Source organism: Sceloporus undulatus, chromosome 3, assembly GCF_019175285.1.
Source record: "Sceloporus undulatus isolate JIND9_A2432 ecotype Alabama chromosome 3, SceUnd_v1.1, whole genome shotgun sequence".
NCBI classification, from domain to species: Eukaryota; Metazoa; Chordata; class Lepidosauria; order Squamata; family Phrynosomatidae; genus Sceloporus; species Sceloporus undulatus.
This window is the reverse complement of record NC_056524.1, coordinates 25,105,247-25,130,514: the sequence shown is the minus strand read 5'-3', so window position 1 is coordinate 25,130,514 and position 25,268 is coordinate 25,105,247. Positions and strand designations below refer to the sequence as shown.

Genomic DNA, 25,268 nt, shown 5'->3' with positions numbered 1-25,268 from the left:
TACAGTTGAGGATAGCATTATCAGTGACCATGTCAGAATCTTCAAGGCCACTACTTGAATTCTAGTTCTAAATGCTCATTAAGAAACAAATTCTCTTAGAGCTTTCACAATTTTCATGTTTTCAGTCAGGTCTCAGCAATGTGACTATGGAGGGAATGCACAGGCTAAATAAAGGAGCTTTCAGCCACTTTGGGAGTGTGGTGCTTAGATGATGCACATCCCCAAAGTGGCCGGAAAGTGCTTCAAGGCTGTGCTTATGGGGCAAGAGCAAGAGCTTAAATCTGCTCCTTCTGGTGGCCAGCTTGAGACTGAAGTGGTGGCCCTCTTTGGAAGTGGACCATGTGGTGCCATGGTCCCACTTTGCAATCAGGGGCGGAGGTGCCAGAGGTCACTCCTTCCAGGCCACGTGCTTTGGTCCTAGGACAATCAAAAGTGGGCTGGATCTATCTCCTTTCCAAGTTATGAGATTTCTCTAGTGATTATATGCAGAGAGTGTCCAATCAATGAATTCTCTGTACTATTATCAGGTACTAATATCACTGGGCAAAGCAAATTGATTTTGGAAAACAGATCTTAGGCTGCATCTGCACTGGAGAAATAATCCGTTTTGACATTGCTTTAACTGCCATCGCTCAGTGCTGTAGAATTCTAGGAATTGTGGTTTTGTGAGGCGTTTAGCCTTTTCTGTCAGAGAGCTCTAGTATCATAAAAATTACAATTCCCAGAATTCCATAGCATTGAGTTAAAGTGATGTCAAATATGCATTATTTCTGCGGTGCAGAAGTGAGGAAATATTAACATAACCAAGGTTCCCTTGAAATGGGATGAGCTTCACAACATTTATACTTCAAATGGAACAAAAGGAAGTGTGGAATTAGGCATTAAAATATCAGAACCTGCAGGGATGTCTGGAATAATATTTTACTCTAGATCACTCCTGATTTGTTAATTGATGTAAGTTCTCTAATGGCAAAACCTCTCTTACTCACTAAACTCAATGGCAAGCCAAACAAGATGTTAAATTCTAAATCTAGACTTGTGGATAAGCCAAGCCACTTTTCAAATATTCTGATAGGAAGATTAACAACAGTTAAAGCCAAACTCTCTTTGGGCTCATTCCCACTGCTGTTTGCTCCGAAGCAGGATTCAGGGCAAATGACTCTCGTTCCCATTTGAAACCATTTCTGATCCTCATTTGATCAGTCCCAGGAGGAAAGAAGCGGGGCAAACACAAATAACCCGGGGTTACTTGATAGTGCCTTTTTTGTGGTTCTTTTCACAGGAATAGATCCTTAAGCAAGTCAAATAAGTGGGAACAACACTTGGAATCACAGCATTCAGGAGGGGAGGGACAAATGGCAGAGGGGTGTTTACTTTCCCTCCTCAGTTTATGACAGATCCACCATCCCCCCCGTCAGTGCTTTTGCATTTTTGCATTTAAACAAGCAGCAGCATGGCGCTCCACTGCTGTTGTGTACATACGACACACTGAAAAAGGAGTGATGCAAAAGAAGTGCTATCTCACCCTTTTCAGGGTGCAAAAGGAGCCTTGGGACAAAGGATCATGGGAATTGTAGTGTGTTTCTAACAAAGGCAATCCAAGGCCAATCTAGAGATGCATTCCATACCAGGCAAAAGTGAATTGACTGGAAATCTGGAGTGGAACAGAATTTATAAATTCAATGTTTCCCCAAATTTACCTATCCCTGGGATGGCCCATGATTGCATTTGAATTGCCTTCTGACAGTGTTCAGTGTCATTTCTTTTGTGAAATTAGGTGAAACACCATGGATGACCCTGGAATGACCCTGGGATAACCTCCCAATTTCCCCAGTGTGAAAAAGTCCTTTAACACAGTGCTATGGCATTCTGGAAATTGTAGTTTTTATGGCACCAGAGCTCTCTGACAGAGAAGGCTAAACACCTCACAAAGCCACAGTTCCTAGTCTATAGCATTGAGCGATGGCAGTTAAAGCAATGTCAAACCATATTATTTCTCCAGTGCAGATGCAGCCTAAGATCTGTTTTCCAAAATCAATTTACTTTGCCCAGTGATATTACTATCTGATAACCACACAGAGAATTCATTAACTGGACACTCTCTGTATATAATCATCAGAGAAATCTCAGAACTTGGAAAGGAGATAAATCCAGTGCACTTTTGATTGTCATGGGGCCAAAGCATATGGCCTGGAAGGAGTGGCCTCTGGCACCTCCACCCCTGATTGCAAAGTGGGACCACAGGAACCACACGGCCCACTTCCAAAGAGGGCCGCCACTTCAGTCCCAAGCAGGCCACCAGCAGGAGCACAATTAAGCACATTTGCTTTTTCAGAAATGTATGTTTCCCAGAAAGATAATTTATCAACAAAGAAAGAATTTAACTTTGGTAATGATATGTTCTTACAAGAAGACTATGAAACTCTCCCTTCAGTTCAAGACTCTCCATGGTATCATTTATTTAAACACCTTCCAGGCCCTGAGTACTACCTGTTTAAAACTGAAACATTTTGTTTAAAAAGCGGGCTAACATTAGCTATGTTTCAGCTATTATAATGCCTCCTACAATTCTGGATGGCCAATTAGCTAAATCCCCTTATTGCTTTTTGCTACTGTCTGTGGTCTGCAGGACACTGAGGACCTCTTCCGCTAATCGTTTAGTTATCCTTTGTCAAGGGAATTAGAGAAAACACCCTGTGGGGCTGTCATCTTTTAAAAACATTTGTCTGTTAAATAGATAGATAGATAGATAGATAGATAGATAGAATAGAATAGAATAGAATAGAATTTTTGCTTTTTAAATAAGATCCTAGTATCACTAGGTGAACCAGAGCTTTTTGAATGGCAATAGCTAAAGCTTGTGCTGTTTCTATAAGGCAGTCTCTGAAGTCTGGGATTTCACTGCACTTATGGCTACATTCTGTTTATTATTTAATTTTTAAAGGCATGTTAGTAGTATTACAAATGGTGTTGGAAATTCTGCTACATTTTAACTTCATTATTTGATATTTGTATAACTGTTGTTTATTTTTTATGTTGTGATGACCTGAGTTAATTTGAACTGACTGAAATATAAGCATATTTCTAATTCTATTTGTAAAATAGCCATGGAGAAAACAAACAAAAACGGGCAGAGTGAGATGGTCAATCACCAGGTCTTTCTAAGAGCCCCCATAGAGGCATAACCCCCTGTTTCCATACCATCTGTGCCAGGGCAGTGCCTCTTTATGACCATGCAGTCACTGAAGACATGGATATCCAGGAATCTGACCAGCAAAGGAGATTGAAAGATTCCTTCAAAATAAAATAAATAAAAAAGAACCAAGCAAGCAAGTCCAAAGAAGTCAGGCAGGCAGGGTGGATTAAAATTATGAATTTTAAAATCAACAGGCATCCCCCTTCCTTCTAATGAAATCATCTAAACAGAGCCTGAAAATGGATATTTATTTATTAAAGGAAAGGTGTTATCTACTGCAAATCACCCAAATATTTTTTAAAGAATACAATAATTGAGGTCAAGGAGAGGAAATATTATACATGCCCCAAACTGAAAGCTTCGTAAACTACCATGTTTTAAAAATGTACATGCGAGTTTTGATCACTACTCATGACATTACAATTCTCTTTTGCCCCATTTCAAATTAATTTGGGGCTGTAACTCCCACAACACCCTTGGGTTTCTGGGAGCTGTAGTAAAAACATATGTTAAGTGTTTTACTCTCTTCCATGCTCTCTCTGTTGCCTTGTGTAGCTCTGAATTACTTTACTTTGAAATCTGGTGAGACAAAGGTCTAATCTGCACTGCAGAAATAATGACATTTGCCACTGCTTTAACTGCCATGACTCAATGCTATGAAATTCTAGGATTTGTAGTTTTGTGAGATATTTAACCTTCTATGTCAGAGAGCTCTGATGCCACAACAAACTACAAATCCCAGGATTCCGTAGCATTGAGCCTTGGCAATTAAACCAGTGTCAAACTGCATTGTTTCTGCAGTGCAGGTTAGGCCAGAGGCCAGAGGGACTGGTTAGCATAGAATCATAGAGCTGGAAGAGACCTCAAGGGCCATCCAGTAAAAACCCCTGCCATGCAGGAATACACAATGAAAACACCCCCAACCGATGGCCATCCATCCTTGGTTTAAAAACCTCCAGAGCAGGAGATCCTGCCAACTCGGAGAGAATGTATTCCACTGTTGAACAGCTCTTGCTGTCAGCAAGTTAGCAAAGTGGTTAGCAAAGAACTACTGGGATTCAGGCTCATAGCTAGATCAATAGGGCAAGCAGACTGTCAGATGGAAAATTCCACTGAATCCTTGCAATTAATGCAACCATTTTGTTGATATATAGAACATGCAAATCCATGTTGATCTATCCCTTGAGTTAAGATGTAACACACAATATATATCCTGACTATTTGATACCATATGTAATTAGTTGTAGAAGCTAAAGAATGTTAATCATGGGGCAACTGGGGGAATAAAGTAAGTTTTCCTCATATTTACATTCACCATTTTCAATCTCACCCTGGGACATACACATCCCAAGGAGTTGTTAATCATTTGTTATTTCTTAAGTTTTCCCTCCCCACCCTCCCCCAGATCTTCTATGACAGTGTTTTTATTATTTATTCTGGCATGTGAACCAGGGGAAAAAAGTCAAAACATCAAATAGATAGGTATGTTAACAAGAATGTATGACATAATCTTTATCTTTTAAACATGGCTTTGTTTAAACAGCTGTTACACAACTCATCCAACCGTTTAATTATTACCAATATCTAGGACTTGCAATTTAATGGAATCTGTGAGGGGGAGGAAGAGTCATGCAGATTATCAGATGGGGGACAAAATGTCCTTGTCCCATCCTTTTCCCATTCTCATTGAGTGATGGCAAGAAGATTTTTCATATGACGTCGTGTTTATCTGGACATTATCCCATCCAGAAAGCACAATTGATCATGATCATGCAAAAGACATTCAAATGATGTCATGTAGTTCCCATCATTCTCCTGCCATCATTGAAGTGACATTGCCCGGCATTTTGTATTAATGTGTGTTTACGTTAATGCTATGCAGCTTCAATTACGGGACAATAGCACTGCGTTTGGCAGTCCCGTTCTTATCCTGTTTTATGTGATCATCTCCCATGAGTTGAAGGAGTGTGTGTAAGAATTAAGTGGCTAAGGAGGTACAGTATGAGATAGAAAAAAAGCAAGAAAAAACATGCAGCTCAGTGTGTGTGTGTGTGTGTGTGTGTGTGTGTGTGTTCAAGAGAGAAAGAGAGAGAGAGAGAGAGAGAGAGAGAGCTTAGTAGTAGCATCTTAGAAATTCCTCTCAGAGAAATGGGTCAGTGGATCAGAGAATTGGGAAAAACAAACCCCTGCTAGAGTGAGCATGTGAAAGAAAAAGATTGATTGAAATGGTGTTACTGAATGTGAGAGAGAATGAGTGAACATATGAGAGTGCTTGGGAAAATAGAGAAACAGGACCTCTGGGAAGCTGGTTCTGCTGGCCCCCAAATCTTCTGCCACCCCGATGTCTCCAACAGATCAGTAAAATGAGTACCCAGCTTGTTGGGGAAATTATCTTACAGATTGTAAACTGCTTAGAGAGTGCTGAGTTCACTGATAAGCGGTTTAGAAATGTATATGTTATTGCTATATAATCTGGCTACCACTAAGCACTATTGCCATCAAGATTTCATTGAGAGGCCATGGAAAAGGGTGATGCTGCAAAATTCAAATGGTTTTGTGGGATTGCATCTCAATTGTCTACAAATCAAAGCATTCTTCCTTCCCAGGACTCACCTTTCCTCCTTTCCATGTACCAAGCTTTCCATAGGAATGAGCTTGGCAAGTCGCAGCATGTGATTCTCCCTCACATATTTGCTCATTATCTGGAGCCATGAACAATAAACCAAGCTTTCACTAGCTGTGTTGCACATCCCATCATCCAATAGTACAAAGCATATACAAAAACGTAGCTAACAAGCATGGCAGGACCTATGATCCTGACATTTGCTTGCATTGAAAGGTCCTTGTCTGCTACTAGAATGACAACAGAGATGAAGTTCACCTAAATTCTTTCCGAAGGACATTTCATAATAATTTCGAACAGCCTCAGAGAAGGCCTTCTCTCATTTTCCCACCAAATAAATCTCTAGAGGTGGTGCAATTGAAAGTACAGTCTCTCGTGCAAAGAATAACGTTTTATTGTTTGGTGGTAGTGAGGATGTTGGTAGCCTGATATATAACATGGCACAATTGTTTTGTACATGCCTCCTCCTCCTTTTGATGCCTCATTTTTGGATGCTCTGCTGTTTTGACAGATCTACATCATAACTATATATCAGACTTTCAACCCCTAGTCCACTCTTTCAACTAGACACTGCTCCCCACCCCAGTCAAACTGGCATGCCGTTTTCCCCCAGTCAACATGACACCATCTAGTGTTCAGTCTTGTATTTGCAAACTAACTAACTAAATAAATAATAAAATAAAACTTTTATTTATATCCCACTTTTCTGTGACAAGACAATCAAAGCGGCTTTGATTGTCTTGCCTAGGTTCCACTTTTATAACTGAGTCCACATTTTGACAGCCCTTTGATCTGTAACACTTCAGATAAGCAGAGATTTCCTGCATTTGAAAATAACAAAACATTCTATATAGTGTGCCAGCATGGCACTTGTGGTGTTTTGCTGAGGCCCTTTGAACTATAAAGAAACCAGTAATGGTGGTATACCTTCCTCTAGGCTCTGGACCATGCCTTGTTGTTGTTGTTATCTGCAAGTCAGCTTTGACTGTATTTGATGAGTTGCCAAGTCTGTCTACAGGTAAAGAAAAGATAACAGCCTTAAGAAGATACATGGATTACCAGGTCATAGTCTTCCCAACAAAATGTATAAAATATAACATATGAATTAGCATAAAGAAGTTGTAGGATATCAGCAGGGCAAAGAAAAGGTTAACTTTTTTGTCATGTGTAACTATGTTGAAGCCATTCCAGCTGAATTTCCCAAGAATGGTGTGGTTTCATAAGATTCTACTTATTGCTTAACTGTCTAATCATTATTGAGACACAGGCTAAGTTGGTTTGCAATCATTTCTCTAGCATTCACAGAGTTTATTTATTTATTTATTTATTTACATTCTTTTCTCCCATAAAAGGATTTTCCAATTTCCAAGTCTGACCCAGCTCCAATTCCTAAGCTATAAATCTTCAGAGCTCTTGTACTACAACTGAGTTGCAACATCTAAATTCAAAGTACTTGGTTTGCAATGGACCTCTCCATCAGCACTGTCCTCTTCTTGATCCTCTCCTGCTGCCTCTCGGATATAGAAACTCGAAATTATAACTCTATCATCACGGTGCCGAATGGAGGACCATGGGGTGCTTGGGGGAATGTTGATTTTTGTCCTCAAGGTTATGCTCATGGTTTTTCACTGAAGGTAAGTGTCTTCTTTCTTTTTACCCATTGTGGTGATATCTTAATTAGGCCAACCAAAAGGTACAAAATAGATACTGTAGTGAAGTCATCCAGATATTTTAGACTATTATTTATTTATTTATTTATTTATATCCCATCTTTCTCCCAGTATAGGGACTCAGGGCAGCCAAAATTTTTAAAAAACAGTATAAGTTAAAAGCAATACAAAGCATTAAAATGTAGACACAACCACACTTTTCATCATGCTTTTCATCATGCTCTGCGATCAGGGATGGTGGGAGTTGCAGTCTCAAACATCTGGAAAGCACTAGGCTGGGGAAGGCTAAGCTAATGGCATTATTCTTCCTTATGATGGGATAGGTCTCAGACTCAGATCCTGGGTAAGCATGTTCAATTATAAACAAAAGAACATTTACAAAAAAAAAAAAACAAAACACCCTTTTAAGCAATACTGGGCAGAGTGGGTGTGTTGGGAAGGGAAACTTGGAGCATTGCTCAATTCTAGAGAATATACCATACAAAAGATCTAAGGTTTCCCACCCAAGATATCCTTCCCAGTTTCCATACCAAGGCCATAAAAAAAAAAACGATTGAACTTCTGGTGAGTCCTGAATGGAAAGATGTACAGTAAGCCCCTTCACACCACACAACTATAGCATGATGATTCCACCTGAACTGTCATGGCTGCATCCTATGGAATCCAGTGATTTGTAGTCTGGCGGAGCTCCAAAGCTCTCTGGCTGAGAATTCTAAATTCTCCTCCTTAAAGTGTCAGGATTCCATAGTTAAAGTGGAATCATAGTGCTGTAAATGCATAGTGTGAAATGGCTCCTGGGCCATATGGATACACAGCTTTCCTCAGTGAAAGGCAACTTCTTATGCTGAAAGCAGTGTGGTGCCATGTCAGAGTAGGTCTGGGGAGATGTAGGTCCAAATCAATATTCAGCCAGTGGGTGCATATCGGGCTCATCTGCCTTTCATGGTTGCTAAGAAGATTATGAGGGGAAGGGGTGGGGAAATGACACATACTTACTATTAATGAATTAATAAATCCATTCCCTTCTGTTTAGACCACTTTGAGGTTCCTGTGAGATCTGAGATCTTACACAGGCCAGCCTCATCTGTTCTTGCCAGTCGTGACTGCATTGCCTCCAAGTGTCTTCATTTGTCAAGAACAGTCGTAATAATCCTTTGGTTTTTAGTTGCTTTTGAAATGTGCCAGTTTCTCCCTTCACTTGCCACTTCCTCTTGGCTTACTTCTGTTGGTGCAAATTTAGTTAAAAGTGCAGAAGTGGTTTGCATTCAATTAGCTCAGCAGGGGGAGCAGGGACGTAGCCAGGATTTTAGGAAGGGGGGGTCCAGACTAAGTGCCACCATTATAATGGGGCTTGGGTGCGGTGGCGCAGCAGCACACACCATTCATTTTTCTAATGGAAGGGGGGGTCCGGACCCCAAGATCCCCCCCACCTGGCTACGTCCCTGGGGGGAGAGAAGAGCAGAGGGTGGGGCAGAATGTGGCACTTCCCAGCAGATGTAGGCAGAAGGAAATGGCTGCAGTTCCTCACCACTTGTCTGTTCTACCCCATTAATATGTTTTGCCATCTTGGCCACACTCAAATGTTATTTGGTCACATGTATCCCAGTTTCATCTGTTAAATGTTGGGAGGTATATGACTGTCCCTTAGTGCTATTTTGAAAACCTGGCAACCTGATAGATTTCTCTCCTGCTCCAAGTGATTGCCTGATGTCAATGCTATGGCAGGTATTTTTGGTGAATCTAAAAGGTTTCTAATGAAAGGAATCAAATGGATCACAGTGAGGAAAAAAGAAAACCTTGCCTTAAATTAGTCATTACTGTTTATGTTGATTTCAGTGCAATTACAACCAACTCAGGAGATTATTGCACATCTTAATACCGTGATTTACCTCTCCTGAATTCTAATTCGGGCTGCATCCAGGTCCTGTGGCATGGCCTTTGTCACTAAATCTGCCATCCGAGTACAACCCGGCTGCAGGTCCCTTAATGTGCTTCTGGTTTTGAAAACTTTCCGGCTTTGAAAAATGGCCTCCAAAGCACATTAAGGGACCTGGGCTGCAGCCGGGCTGTATTCAGATGACAGATTTGGCTACAAAAGCCAAGCGATAGGGCCTGGTTGCAGTTCAAATTAAACTTCAGTTCGGGAGAGGTAAATCGAGGTATTAAGTTGTGCAATAATCTAATCAGTTTCTCTTAACATTGTATAAACGTGAGAAATATTGCAACCTTTAGCTTAATCCATACCTTTTACATTGTCTCTTTCTCTCTTCTGCCACCAGATAGAATCATACTTTCCTGAACAGGATGATACAGCCTTGAATGGAATCCGTTTGTACTGTACTGATGGTTCAGTAATTGAGTCTAAAGTTGCACCGTGCGTAGATTTTGAGGGTTTTTTATCCTCTTCCTCATTGGCTTTATTGTTTGGAGGATAATGGTTGAAATATTTTATGCAACTTTATCATATCTGCCAACTGTCTTATTTTGGCAAGGACTGTCCATATCAATCCTTTGTCATCCCACTTTTTCAGCTGCTTTTAAAATGTCCTAATTTCTCTCTCCTCTTCCCACTTTCCCCCCTTGTCCTGAGCTTACTTCAACGGCAGTAACCTGAGCTCAAAATGCAAAAAGAGTTCGGACTTAATTAACTCAGCAGAGGGGGGAGGACAGGAAAAGGTGGAATCTTGCCTGTCCCAGTTGGCGTAGGCAAAAGTAAACTGCTGCTGACTCTCCTTGCTTGTGTGTTCTTCCTCATTAATAATGTTTGCCATCTTGACCAACAAAACTCTGGTGTTGTTTGGCCACACATGTTCCACTTTTCATCTGTGAAATGTTAGAGAATGTGGGTTAGATCCATAATAATAATAATTATATTATTATATTTATTTGTATCCTGCTCTTTTCCCAGAACTGGGACTCAAAGCTCATCTGGTTTGTTCTGGCTTGTCTAAGTGTATCAATCTTTTGATTTTCTTCCCTGTTGACACAACTTGACAGGATCCCAAACATCATTGCAGAGTCTTTGCCAGGCGATGGCTTCATTGGGCCCTTCCTTAGGCCCGTAATATAGTATTTTGCCTATGGGTCCTATCTGCCCTGCTTGCCTGTCATTTTCCTTCCTGTCTTTCCTTTTTCATCTGACCTATCTGTATAACTGAGCAGTGTGAGAAGCAAAGAGAAGGAACTAGAGCTTCAGTACTTGACAAGAGTTTGGCCTCAGATGAAAAGTGCAAGAGAAAGGGCTGTGATGACACTCTAGAAAGAAAACAGCTAAGTCTCCTTGCCTGCATCTCCTCCCTCCAAATGTGAAGCCCCATGGAAATACAAAACAAAACAAAACAGAAAACAGACAGGTAGACAGAGACCCAAATATAAGATGAAAGCTTCCAAGTTTCCAGAGAACCAGAAGAATAGCATATTTTGTGGAATTAAATAAATAAATTAAATTAAAGTATAAACCCCAGGAATCCATAGAAATCCCAAGATGTCATGGCAGTTAAAGTGAAATTCAAGCACGATAATTGTGTTGTGTGATAGAGAGCTGGTATTTGTGTATCTTTGAGAGCTCTTTGTTTTTTCTTTATAAGTAAACAGCTAAGTTTGCTGAATCTTTTCTGTTTTAGCAGATTTTACTTTTTGTTGCAGAATATCTATTACAGATAATATCTCAGAGTGACATTTAACAGCTTCATGGACAACTGACTTTGGGAAGTCATGACTACTGCGAGGGAGAGGGGAGAGAGGAGGAGAGAAGCAGAATCCCATCCTGTGGAAGGGACCTACCACACCAATACAAACATAGAATAGCAGTGAGATTGAGCGCCTGTCAATGAAAAGGTGCACAACAGTAACAGTTGGAATACACACCAGCTACAGAACAGTCACAATGTCATGTAATAAAGTTTGGCCATAGACACTACTATCTTGATCTTATTCCACTTTTCTGCACCAAAAGCTGCACTCCGTTGCTTAGGAATGGAGTGTGGCTTTGGTGCGACCTCCGGACTCTTAGGACCCATGCATCATTTAAATAGCATACCTCTAAAGAGACCCAAAGCAGCTTTATTTTGGCAGTCTGTAACAGGCCTTAGTGTGATAATCTACTTAGTCTTGTCTCTAACAGGAGACAAACCCATCTTCTGGGTCTTAAAGCTCCTATTGCTGCCTTCCACCACAGAAGTCTGGCAAAGGGTAGCAATAAATATACTTAAATATATATATTTTCTTGAATAGATGAATATGAAATACAATTTGTGAAACAAAGTTTTCAATTAATTAATGCCACTGCCAAAACATTCACATCATGTACTATATAAACTGGGCATACAGAGCTAATGTCTTATTCAGCCAAATGCATTATTCCATATAGGACCATGGGAGAGTGGGACTTGTCTTCTTGAGTAGATTGATAGATGATGGACTGAATGGAATACATACAAAGTGCTCAAGATATTGTCAGCATTTTTCATCTGGGTCTGCTAGCATATTTCATACTGACAACATTGGTTTCTTCACCAGGTGGGGAAGCTGGACACCCATTCAGTATTGTCCAAAAGGCAAACTGGTCTCTTTCTCTCTAAGAGTAGAAGAACATCAAGGGAATGGTGATGACACAGCTGCCAACAACATCCAGTTTGCCTGTAAAGATGGAACTGAACTTATGGGCCAAGGGCTGCATTGGGGTAGTTTTGGCCCATGGAGCCACCGCTGCCCCTATGGATTTGTCTGTGGGATTCAGTCAAAGGTGGAGGATTACCAAGGGAAGGGTGATGACACAGCCCTCAATGATGTGCGGCTGTTCTGTTGTAGATGAATTGATGTTTCTACTCCTATAGGTGGTAGTGTCTTCATGAATTTGCTCACCATGTATGTTAACCACATTTTCATAACAACCTGAGAATTGTATCTCTGTGTGTGAGTTTACTTTCCTCTGTACGTGTCACTGCAGCGTGAAAAAGAGGAAATAAAAATATTATTTATTTATTTATTTTACATTTTACACAAAACATAATGTAAACACATATATCAACACATATATACATAAGCCAATATAATATACTCAAGACAAAAATGATGACAAAGGCATAACGTTGTTTCTTAAAAAAAGAAAAAAGGAAAAAAAGGAAATAAAAATATTCAAGAAAAACAAATAAGGCATAATTGTGCATCTAGTTTGTTGACAAACATGGAGCTATTTTGCTTTGTCACATTCTGAATCTTGCTATCTACCTCTATGCATCACTGGCACTTCCACCATTGAACACTGAACACCATTGAACAAAGAAATAATTTGGGGCGAGGGGGAGAAAATAGAAAGTCTATTGGTTTCAAATGTAGAAATTCAGATTTGGTGTTACATTTTGATCATGCAATTAGTGTTTTAGTTCTGAGGGTAGATTTTCCCACAGACATTGTCATCAGTCAGATGAACACATTTTTGTCCACATGTGTTCATGGAAAACATATTCTTTTCCTCATCAAAGTACTGAAAGTATATGCTTTAGCAATACATAAAGGTAAAAGTTTCCACTTTGACATGATTGTCAAGCCATGTTTCACTGTAGGGGGCAGTGCTCATCTCTGTTACTAAGTCAAAGAACCAGCATTGTCAGAGACGATTCCATGGTGGCCAGCATGACTGCATGACTGCATAGAATGCTTCTACCTTCCCACTGAAATGGTACCTATTTATCTGCTTGCATTTTTACATGCCTTTGAACTGCTAGGTTGGCAGAAGCTGGGAGTAGTGATGGGAGCTCACTTTGTCACATGGTGCTTGGACCTCAAACGGTGGACCTGCTCACCTTGCAATTGTTAGACTGTCTTCACTGCAATACATACTTAGATGCAAATAGCTTACATTTTATACACAGATACCAAGCACAGATTGATATCTATACTTAGAATCATAGAATCATAGAATTGTAGACTGGAAGAGACCGCAAGGGCCATTCAGTCCAACCCCCTGCCATGCAGGAAATCCAAATCAAAGCATCCCTGACAGATGGCCATCCAGTCTCTGTTTAAAGACCTCCAAGGAAGGAGACTCTATCACCCTCCGAGGGAGTGCATTCCACTGGCGAACAGCCCTTACTGTCAGGAAGTTCCTCCTAATGTTCAGGTGGAATCTCTTTTCCTGTAGCTTGCATCCATTGTTCCGGGTCCTGTTCTCTGGAGCAGCAGAAAACAAGCTTGCTCCCTCCTCAATATGACATCCTTTCAGATATTTAAACAGGGCTATCATATCACCTCTTAACCTTCTTTTCTCCAGGCTAAACATCCCCAGCTCCCTGAGTCGTTCCTCATAGGGCATGGTTTCCAGACCCTTCACCATTTTTGTCGCCCTCCTTTGGACACGCTCCAGTTTCTCAATGTCCTTTCTGAATTGTGTCCTTTTTGAATTATGATGCCCAGAACTGGACACAATATTCCAAGTAGGGCCTGACCAAAGCAGAATACAGTGGCACTATTACTTCTCTTGATTTAGACACTACAGTATACTTTTATTGATGCAGCCTAAAATTGCATTGGCCTTTTTAGCTGCTGCATCACACTGTTCACTCATGTTCAACTTGTGGTCTGCTTGGACTCCTAGATCCCTTTCACACATAGTTTCATTCAGCCAGGTGTCACCCATCCTATATCGGTGCATTTCATTTTTCCGCCCTAAGTGCAATACCTTACATTTCTCCGTGTTGAATTTCATTTTGTTAGCTTTGGCCCAGCTTAATAGTCTATTCAGGTCATTTTGGATCTTGATCCTGTCCTCTGGGGTATTAGCTATTCCTCCTAATTTGGTGTCATCTGCAAATTTGATAAGTATGCTCCCAATTCTGTCATCCAGGTCATTGATAAAGATGTTGAATAGCACTGGGCCCAGGACAGAGCCCTGTGGGACCCCACTGGTCACTTCTCTCCAGGATGAAAAGGTGCCATTGTTGAGCACCCTTTGGGTTCGGCTGGTCAACCAGTTACAAATCCATGTAACAGTTACCTTGTCTAGTCCACATTTTACAAGCTTCTTTGCAAGAATGTCATGGGAAACCTTGTCAAAGGCCTTAGTGAAATCAAGATATTCTATATCCACAGCATTCCCTTCATCTACCAAGCTGGTAATTTTATCAAAGAAAGAGATTAGATTTGTATGGCATGACTTGTTTCTCTGAAACCCATGTTGACTTTTTGTGATTATGGAATTGCATCTGTAATTTATAACTTTAAGAAACTGATGATACACTGTGATCATAGGTTTCTGAATATTAAAGAATAGAGTTCAAAACAAAATAACTGACTCTTACTGACTCTTGGTTTGAATTTATTCTGAAAAATATTTGTAACGTATTGTTATTTTGTTAAATAAAATATTCAAAAAATAAAAATAAAATATGTTTAAAATCATTTGAAAATAAGTCAAGAGTTGATAACCTGTGACCATTCTGATATTGTTAGTCTATAACTGTCAGGATCCCTGGCCATTGCCCTTATTGGCTGGACTGGATGGGAGTTAGAAACTGGTAACACTTGAACAGTCACAGATTTTCAGTCTTGAATATAAATGATCTAATATTTAACCAAATTTATAGAAGAGCATCTCTTCATATACCATGGAATAGTACCAATACAGTATATCAGATGTCAAATATTTAATTTATTGGACATGGCTATGGTCACATGCTCTCACAAAAGTCTCAGCGGAAGGCAATGGCAAAACTTCTCTGAACAAATCTTGCCAAGAAAACCCCACAATAGGTTCACCTTAGGGTCTCCATATGTCTGAAACAACTTGAAGGCAAACAACAACAACAACCACTGATGAGTAGATCTTAGGCATGCAGAACTGCTTCATTTTTTTAATTAGAACCCAAAATCCACTATCTGAAATCATGGGCCAAACTGTGGTGCAGGAAAATAGACAGAACTGAAGATCAAAATACCTCTGAGCAGTGGCAGTTGGTGGCTTTCATGTTAGTGGGGTGGTCGATATTAGGGTTTAGATGGAATGAGCTGTCTGAGGTACTGAATCTATTTTAGGATAAGGTTCAGCATCCAGGATAGTTCCTTTAGGCTTCTATCTAAAACCTGGAGCACATCCACCAACCCACTGACATTAAAGCCACCAGCCTCTGCACACTTGCTCAGTCCAGGGGCCTTCACACTAGAGAATTACAGCACTATGATTCCATTTTAACTTCCATGGTAGCATCCCATGGAAACCTGGGATTTGTAGTTTGGTAATGCACTAGAAGTCTCTGGCTGAGAATTCTAAATGCTTCTCTACTTTAATAGAACTGTAGCACTATAAAAGTAAAACCATAGCACTATAATTATAATTGTGTGAAAGGGCTCCTGGAATATGTAGCAGAATTGTAGCTCATTCATGAAATAATTTCACAAAGAGATCTATTCCTGTCTTCCCAAATATGCTCTTTATTATAAAAAACTTAATTAGGAAGTTTTATTAAGAAGGGAAAATAGCAGTTGTGATCATTTCTCATTTGAAATAAGAAATATTTGCTAATCTTCTGCAAATCATATAACAACCTATCTGTAGATTGTGATCTAATTGCTGTTCATTCCTGAGATTGACAGGTTTAGTTTAATGCAACATCCAAAGGCTTTGAATCATGGAAGAGATGCAAATCAGATTGCCATGAACTCTCAGCTGATTAAACAGCCAAAGTTTATTGCTCTATTTTTTATGTCAAAGAATGCAAAACAAGATTCAGAGGAAGTCTGACAAAAGGGTGGCCAGCCAATATTCCTGGTATATAAATTGATATAGACTGAATTTTTATGTTATGCTTCTTCACCTAGATCCAGAGTAGATTACCATCCATGGACCTCTCTGTAAGAACTCTATTCATCTTGAACATCTCTTGAAGCCTCTGTGGTGTAGAACACTATATAATTCTATCCTCAAGGTTCCAAATATAGGGCATATCTCCCCATATGAACCTGCCAGAGCTTTCAAATCATCAGTGAAAGGCTTTGCTTGGTGAAGGTTTGCTTGGTGAAGATATGAGAGAGGGTCTTCTCAGCAGCTGCTCCCACCCTTCCACAAGAAGCTAGGCTCACCCACTCCTTGCTTTACTTTCACTGGCAAGCAAAGTTCTTTTTCTTCAAGCAGACTTTTAATATGTACAGTGGACCCCCACATTCACTAGGGTTGGGGGTGCAGGACCCCCGTGAAAGTGGTAAAACCAAAAAAAAAAAAAAAATACAAATAAAACTACTTTTTTTACCTGAGAGAACACCTATCGAGCAATCTCTAGGTCCTGTCATGCAAAATTAACCATAGAATTGTGCTTGAATACCTAAAATGCTTGAAAAGTGTTTTCCCTAGGAATCTCTCAGTCTTCCAGTGTGACTGTGCCAGAGGTTGATCATAGAGTCATGATGGAGAACCTAGAAAGAACATATTAGTCAAATCCATGAATAATCAGATCTGCAGAAGTCAATGCTGCAAATGTGGAGGGTCGACTGTAGTTATTCTCAGGAAGGCTTATTGAGGTGCACACACTGTGTTTACTTATATTTAAAACTTTTGTATTTTTAGAAAGGGTAATTTTATTCTGTTTCAATGAAATTATTTTAATGGTTTTAAAAAATATAATGATACGTTTTTATCCAATTTGATCTGTGAACTGCCTTGGGTCCCACTGCATGAGAAAGGCTGCATTACTTGGACCACACATGGGACCACACAGCACATTACTTGGACTGATAGGAGACAGAGGAGGGCCCCTCCAGCAGACCTCAGGGGTATGTATGGAGAAGTGCTCATTCAAATATCAAAGGTTCAAAATTTAATCTTTTTTCCTTTCTTTCCTCAAAATGCTTAAGGTGATGCACTCTCACCATTTTAACTTCACCAAAGACCTGTCTGGCTTTCTTTGTCAGCACAGTGTCTCCCCATCCCTAGCTACAGATCCAGAAGGTGTGTAAGGCCATATCCAGATCGGCGCTTTGCACTGGCCTGGATGTGTGCTAGGGTTGCCTTGGGTTTTTTTTTTACGTAGCAGCAGCAGCATAATAGCGGCGCCCTGTATACACTGGTGTCACCATTATGATGTCATGGCCGCACCACATACAAACGGCGAGGCATGGGCATGATGTGCTCACGCTGCATCAGGCCACTTGTGGTGGCCTAACAGTGGTGCCGGAAGGAGTGCCGAAATGGAGCTGCTTCCCGGACGGCGCCTCGTTCCTGCGGCAACTAGATTGCTGCGGGAATGGTGCCAGGGAGCGGCCCCTTTCTCTTCTGGCTGCGGTTCCCAGGGTGTCCTGGGCATGAAGCCCCAAGGACACTCCTTTTCGGGACCAGGGAGAAGCACATTTTGCTGCTTCTCCCTGGTCCTGAAAAGCACCAGACTGGGGTCTTTAGGCTGCCGCTGTGGCTGCCCTGGCCCCAATACGTGGCACAAAGGGGCGGCTGCAGCCCGTCCCAAAGGGGCAGTCTGTATCCTGCCTAAGTGTTCTTTTTTGTGCCAAGACCTGAATTTTTGTGTGAAGACCAGATTCTCTCAGTCTTCTGGTTTGTTTATGTGCACATATGTAAACATTAAAAATACTGAAACAAACTTTAAAGGTGGTGATAACAAAAACAAACAGAAATGGGGGGAAACCCAACCTTGGACTCATATACAGTTTGTCAGGATTAATCCCCTCTGAAATGACCACCAGATTTCTACATGTCATACACATTCCAGGAAAAAAACAAAACAAGTTAAGGCCATTATTAGGATCACTGAAAAGGTACGTTCACAAAACTTCTAGACTTATTGGTCTGCAATTTGGGGAGATCATTTCCCCAAATGTGATGGACTTGCCTGGGGGAAAAAGAGTTTGAATTGTTGGAAATAACACAAATCTGGATTTCTACATTTTGATTCAGATTTGGGCCTGAATAGGATTGAATTGATTCAGTATGAATCAGGGTTGAATCTAAATGATCATACTATACTTAGACAAGTTGAGGAAGCATTGAACAGCCCTAACACAGAAGATTAATTCCACCCACTTTCTCACTCTTTGGATACATACAGAAGGTACCTGTCATACAAACATACTTTTTTTAAAAAATGCCAATCAATGGTATAATCCTATAGCTGTCTTCCCAAAAGCAAGTAACATTTACTCCTAGGTAAATGGAAGTAGAATAGAGTGCAGCCAGCCAGACAAAGTGAGTCAGAAAGGGACTTTTCCATCTACTGACATCAATAGAAATGTTTTTGCAGATAAAGCTCTGGAGCTCCATGTGCAAAATGATTAATGAGTCAAAACTCATTAGCCAGGCTGCTGAAAACTGAACAATGGTGCTGCTTTTTATTTCAGAATCACATCATTTATCTCTTGTTACAAAAACCCCACAATGAATTATCAGCTAACATATTCTTTAACTTACAGTTTCAAAACTCTGCTGAAATGACACCTCTATCAAGTTCTGGCCCAGCTTGATAGACTCCTATGTAGGCAAAAGCAATGGTATCTTCGCACAGAAAATATACATATGGCAACTACGACAGGTTGTGTAAGACCTAGCATGAGAAGTATGAATTGTATGGCAACAATGGGGGCAGAGTTTCAAAAACTCAGACCAAGAGACTAAGGTTGAGTCCTCCTAAACAGAAAAAACCCCCCATAATGCACAGCAGCAGAGATAGGGAGATTGCTTATTCTGGCTGAATTCTTTCCTACTGCTTTAATTTGTGAACCAGGGGAATATCTCATTTTTCCTAGATGTCACTGAAGTGGATGGATGCATTTTTGATGCAGATGGAAAACGCAAATCTGCTGAATGGTCTGTAGTGGCTGCATACAATTGGTTACATTTGACTAAAGCTAATACTTTTCACTGTCAGTCTAGCTTAGCCTTTGCAGTACTAATAGGTTGCCAGAGTGAAAATTGGAGAACGCACCTATATCTTTAATGATTGTATAGAACAAGGCATTCCAACAGGTGCTGCTTGTTACCTGGTTGTGTGATAAGCAACATGTGCTGTAATGCCCTTTTCAACACAGCCATTAAAGGTACAGAAGACATTTACAGATTTCCATCTGGCATCCCTAGCCTGTGAGCATCATCCAGTGGGTCTCACAGATGACATGGGAAACTGAAGGCCTGAAAATATGACAGACAAGTGCTATAGCCTTCATAGTCTCATGCAATGGCATGCGAGCACATGAAGACAGGGACCAGGTTTCATCCTTCACTCTTCCCTCACCCTGAAAACTGCATTGATTCATTGCAGGCAGAGAAATTATGTCACATAGATTCTGGTTCCTGATTAGGCCTCAAATTAGCCATTTTGAGAGGGCTCATAATCATTGCCGTTGTCATTTATATTAATTTTCAAACATTTTAGAAAATTTAAAGACATTTTTGTAGGGGAGGGAGTGAATAATTATTTTCATGCATTTCAGGCAGTTTTAAGCAATTTGTGAGCAACTTTTCACCCAAACTTAACATTTGGGACTGGGGTTTTGGGGAACTTTTTTGGTGACTTGGGGAGACCAGGAAAGGGGTTGAGGCTGTATGTGGCCAGTAAGACAATTTCATTTACTTAACAATTACCTATATGAAATAAATCCATTAATGGCTTGGATAATATCTTTATAATTTTTTAAATGGAATTATTTCAATAGACAAATAAAACTGATCTGAGTCCTAATCTAATTTTTTAACATTACACTTCATATTTAATCTCTTACAGTCTATGGACCTTATCACATGGGGGAAACTAGGCAAAATCAGGGGTTTAAACAGTGATTATCCCATGCACAATTCGATATCGGAATTAAGATTTTCACACAATGTCACTAATAAACAGGGAATAAACAGCAACAAATCATTCATGGGTAAATCCCAAAAACAATTTGTTGTTGTTGTTTATTGCCTGTTTATTGTTTGTTTAATAGCGATGTGTGTGAAAATCTTAATTGCAATATTGCATTTTGCATGAGATAATTGCTGTTTAAACCCCCAATTTCCCTCTGATTTTCCCCGTGTGATAAGGTCCTATTAGTCCATAGGCTATTGAATACTCTTTTGATCTGAAGCTTAAATAAAATCATGCCATATTTTATTTAAAAAATATTTAGTTTTACCTGTAACTAATCCAGATTAGTATGCCTCTTTTTCTGTTCTGGCTCTTTGTCACAGCTCTGGATACCAAGAAGTTAATGTAAAACATTTCCAGAATTTGCAACTGCACACTTCCATCAGCATAAATACTATTGATTCCTAGATGTCACTTCATCCCACCACCTCAAGTTGTTAATAAAGCTAACCCTGGTGTGGAATGAATAGTTCAATGTTTACAATCATTTTATAGGATTCCAAGCCATAAGGAAACAGACAAGTGGAGAGACACAAAATGTTTAGTTCTGATGCAACATTGCCCATCTGTTAAATTGATTAAACTGTTCTGCTTCATGCCAGTGGGTTTTCTTTCTAGTCTCACCTGATCCTGGTTTGACATATTGGTTTTTCGGGAGCCTTTAAACCACAGTTTCTCATTTCAGACATTATGAGAAAGTTAATTCTCTCCATAAAGTAAGAGATTCTGAAGTTTGGATACTTTCAAACACAAAATCTACAATGATATATTTTATTTTTTATTTTATTCATATACTACACTTTTCCAAATATAGAACCCAAGATGGCTTTTGCTTTATGAAATTTTCAGGTACACAGATCTCTTTTATTAGGGTAAACACAGTTAACAATGGGGAAATAAACTCTGCTATTACTTCAGTCTTAAAACTGTGGAAGACTACATTCTCCTATATAAGTCTATGTGAATTTGAGATCTTCATTGAGGTTCTTACCTTAGGAGATTATCGCATCCAAAATAACGTGACTTATCCCTGATGGGATAAAGAGGCTACACAGATGGGCAGCTAAAAGCTGCCTGTCTTTGCCTCTGGTCAATTCCATGGCATCCACATGGTGTGGAACTGACACACTCCCTACAAAAAGCCACTCTGGGCAGCTTCTTTTTAGGGGCATCATTATGGTGCTTGTGTGCCATGATGCCACCCCTTCTGATGAGCACTGTTTGGGCGCTCTGATGCGTGTGTGTCATCATGGTGTGCCCCATGTAAACAGGGGCACACCATGTTGGCGCACGGGTGCTGATAGTAGGGCTGGGCACATATGGACACCAAGCCCTATCTAGCCCTAATTTTGGGCTCAGGCTGGTGCAAAGCCCCATCTGTACTGGCCCAAAGTTGCTTTTTGGATTAATACCTGGTTTTATCGAATGTACATCACTGCTGCTGCCGCCGGGGGACTGCAACCCATCTGCATCCTAGGTCCCAGCTGCGCTTCTCTGGCCACTTTTCAAAAATGGCAAGCTCCCGTTTTTGAAAAGCATATGGTTGATGCAGCCGGGATCCAGGATGCAGCCTCATTGCAGTCACCTGGTGGCAGCAGCACCAATTTACATGTGATAAAACCAGGTGTTAATCTGAAAAGTAACTTTATCTATCAGGGATAAATCACGTTTGGGGTGCGATAATCTCCTTAGTTTCTGACACCATGAGAAATCATTGTGAGTGGAGACAAAACTGATATCATCTTGTTGGCCATTCCCAGATACTGGAATTCTTTGCTAACAAGCAAAGACTTTTTACCAAAGTGAATTAGCCATGCAAATTGTTTCTTATGAACCAGGAGATGTGCAAACGTTGGGGACTGGGAGCTGCACTAGTCCCCAGGAGACCTCAGATCACCACACCCTCATAAACAATTATAATAAAATTGTTTTTGCTCCTATACACCTCTGGAGAATTTCACCATGTTTTTGATCTCTTCTGCCCATTTTAAATCCAGGGGACATATTTATTTTTTTTACAACCGGACAACAGGATGGGACCAATAAGTCAGCTTCTATTTCTTCTCCTTCCTATTAGATGAAAAACCATCCCCTGAGCCTTAAATGGCCCAAGCTGGGTCCAGGACAAGGTGAAATTGCTCTCTTACCCTCCTAGAGGACCTTATAACTACCTTATAACTAAGGGATGTACAGAGATACCTCATTTCACTTACATTTGTTTTGAGTTGACACAAGAACTACAGCCACGAAAACCACAACGTGCTGAAATATTAGCCCTGTCTAAAAAAGAGTTCACCTAGTGTTTGGTAGCCCATTGACTAGAACAGCCATTGCACTGCAGCCATAGGAAACATCTTCAATGGTGGGGAATGCTGGGAGAAAAATGTAAAATAATGAATGCATCTAATCTTCATGATTAGAATAAAAGTAAGAGTAATTTACATAATTAGAATAATTTGCATAACATGCAGATTAGATGCCTCAGTATGAGCTTCAAATAAAGGTTAAAATAGTGTTCACCAGTAGACTGGTAATTCTCTAACTGGAGCAGAGGTGAGAAATGTGCAGCCCAATCCAACATCGCTAATGGCGAGGAAAGTTGGGAGATTAATTCCAACACCATTTGGAGAGCCACAGCATTCTTAATCCTTAACAGAGCTAATTGTTTCCACATTCTCTCAGATGGAACCTGATACCAACATATGCCAAGCAGCTTCTTCAAGTGGATCGTAGACTCCATCTTGAGACTTGTCTAACTACACATCTGGTAGATCTAACATGTGTTTTATGAAGTAATATGCCTTCAGAGTGATTATGACTTATTATAATGCTATCATAGGGGTTTCTGGGCAAGATTCATTCCTATGAGGTTTGCCATTGTCTTCTTCTAAGGCTAAGAGAGTGTGACTTGCCTAAGGTCACACAATGAGTTTCAGTATCTGAGCGGAAATTCAAACCCTGGTCCCAAACAGTCCCAGTTTGACACTCAAGCTACTATATCACACTGCTTCTCATTTTCACATCATGTTACAATGATTTTGGGGCTTTCTAGGTTCTCTCCCACCATCTCAGTCTAACGAAGAGTCATTTTAGGGGCCCAATAAAGGTATTATCAAACTCTGATCAAAGGGTTTTTAACTTTTGGTTGGGTTAATAAAGTATGATTACAAAGTAAAGGAATAAGGGGCAGAGAAAACAGAAAGAGAAAGGGAAAACACATAGAGTTTGAACTTGGATGCAGTTTTATGTAAAGAGATTCTAGGTATTGAAGGTGAGGGAAAAACAGATTAAGTTTTCTTTCTTGGAATTCTGAAATCCAAAATATAAACTCTTTTTTTGCTCGAAAATTCATATTGATTTTAATTTATCTTGTTGTTTAATTTCTATTTTATTGCTTTTTGACTATTGTTTTTATGACTGGGGGGAGGGTTGGAATATGGGACTGTTTTAAATTGTGAATTTTACTCTTACCATATTTTATTGTTATATTGTGTTGTAATCAGCCTTGATTCAATCAGGAAAAGGCAGAATATAAATAAATAAATAATTATTATTAGTCTAAAAATTTATGCCCCCAAATTGACCCCAAAATCCCAGGTTGATTTTGTCTATGGGTCAGCATGGAACTGTGATAGCAGCTCTTTCAGATTTACCCATCTGGTCAGGAGAGAGTTTCTTTTTCTCTTGAGCCAAACAAAAAGAGTCCTGGGTGATTAACTGCTGTTAAACAAGCAGAGTCCCTCTCCTAGCCACACTGTCTTCTGCTGTCTGAGGAGTGAAGGATGAAACCAAAGTTGATATGCTGAAGCAAAAAGCCTTAATTAGAGTCTCTCTTGCTGTGTGCACACATACACACACTGAAGGAGCCTCCAAGTTTTACCCTCAACTTATCTATGGGTCTCGGCAAAATTCATAATTTTGGCCCCAAAACCTGTCCTTGACTTAATCACAAGGCCAACTTATAGTCGAGTATATATGGTATACTCTGTGAGAAGTGGAGAGCAAGTGAAGTGGAGGCTCAGATCCACAATAGTTTTGAAGAATTGTGAATTGTGTAGATAATTGTGTATATTCATAGGAGTCATATTCCTATTGAACAGATTGTAGGGGGAAGTGTGTGTAAACAAATATAACACCATTGAAGTGTAACTGCAGATATTGAAAGAACTGAAACAGCGATAATTTTGTAACCAGTGAAGTAAAATAACATTTTGTAACCACAAGCTTTAAAAGCCAGCTGCCAGGAGAAAAAAACACCGTAAGCTCTTTGTGTAAATAAAAACTATTTTTCTTCTTGTTCACAACAGAGTGGGCTGAAGTGATTATTTAGTAACAACAACAGAAATACGCTACCAAGTATCTGAAAATATTTATTAATAAAGAGGGGTAAAGTGTAAGGTTGAGTATGGTAGGGCCCAGGGATAGTTTCTGAGGGAAGAAAAGCCTGACTACTTTAGGGAAAACAGGTGAGGAATCCTGTGTAACTTGGGACACTGGATCACCACATTTCTGACTTTATAGTGACCCATAGGGTTTCTTGACAAGTTTTGTTCAGAGGAGGTTTGCCATTGCTTTCCCCTGAAGCTAAGAGCATGTGACTTGCCCCAAGTCACCCAATGGGTTTCAAGGCTGAGCTGGGAATTGAACCCTTGTCTCAAACCATTACTCAATATATAAGGTGTCTACAAAACATAAATGAATGTCATGTTTAAACATGGGTCACATCTCCAAGAGATCTCACTTCCTATATGCAAATATTCCAAAATCCCAAAAACTCTGAAATCTAAAACACTTCTGGTCCCAAGCATTTTACATAAGGGAAGTTCAACCTGTATTAATTAGTTACCTTGGTTTTAAGATAAAGAAAAGACATAAACACACAAAAAAAATCTTAATATATGATTTAATTGTGTTTAGGACTCATGACAGGAAACCCAATA

General features: G+C 40.0%; 1 protein-coding gene across 1 annotated transcript; it reads left to right on the top strand.

Annotated features, from left to right (window-relative positions):
• Positions 1 to 7,060: 7,060 nt before the first annotated feature.
• On the top strand, positions 7,061 to 12,639 carry LOC121925311 (vitelline membrane outer layer protein 1-like). The gene is made up of 3 exons (XM_042457314.1): positions 7,061 to 7,453; positions 9,769 to 9,863; positions 12,008 to 12,639. Exons 1-3 carry the CDS (start codon positions 7,283 to 7,285, stop codon positions 12,300 to 12,302), a joined length of 561 nt encoding a protein of 186 aa, XP_042313248.1. The 5' UTR covers positions 7,061 to 7,282; the 3' UTR covers positions 12,303 to 12,639.
• Positions 12,640 to 25,268: the final 12,629 nt, after the last annotated feature.

What these genes read in the sequence shown, in the direction of transcription:
- LOC121925311 (XM_042457314.1), top strand. Translation starts at nt 7,283, where the DNA reads ATGGACCTCTCCATCAGCACTGTCCTCTTCTTGATCCTCTCCTGCTGC. An exon ending in CTCATGGTTTTTCACTGAAG is followed by an intron (nt 7,454 to 9,768) that starts GTAAGTGTCTTC and finishes TTCTGCCACCAG; the next exon opens with ATAGAATCATACTTTCCTGA. An exon ending in ATTGAGTCTAAAGTTGCACC is followed by an intron (nt 9,864 to 12,007) that starts GTGCGTAGATTT and finishes TTTCTTCACCAG; the next exon opens with GTGGGGAAGCTGGACACCCA.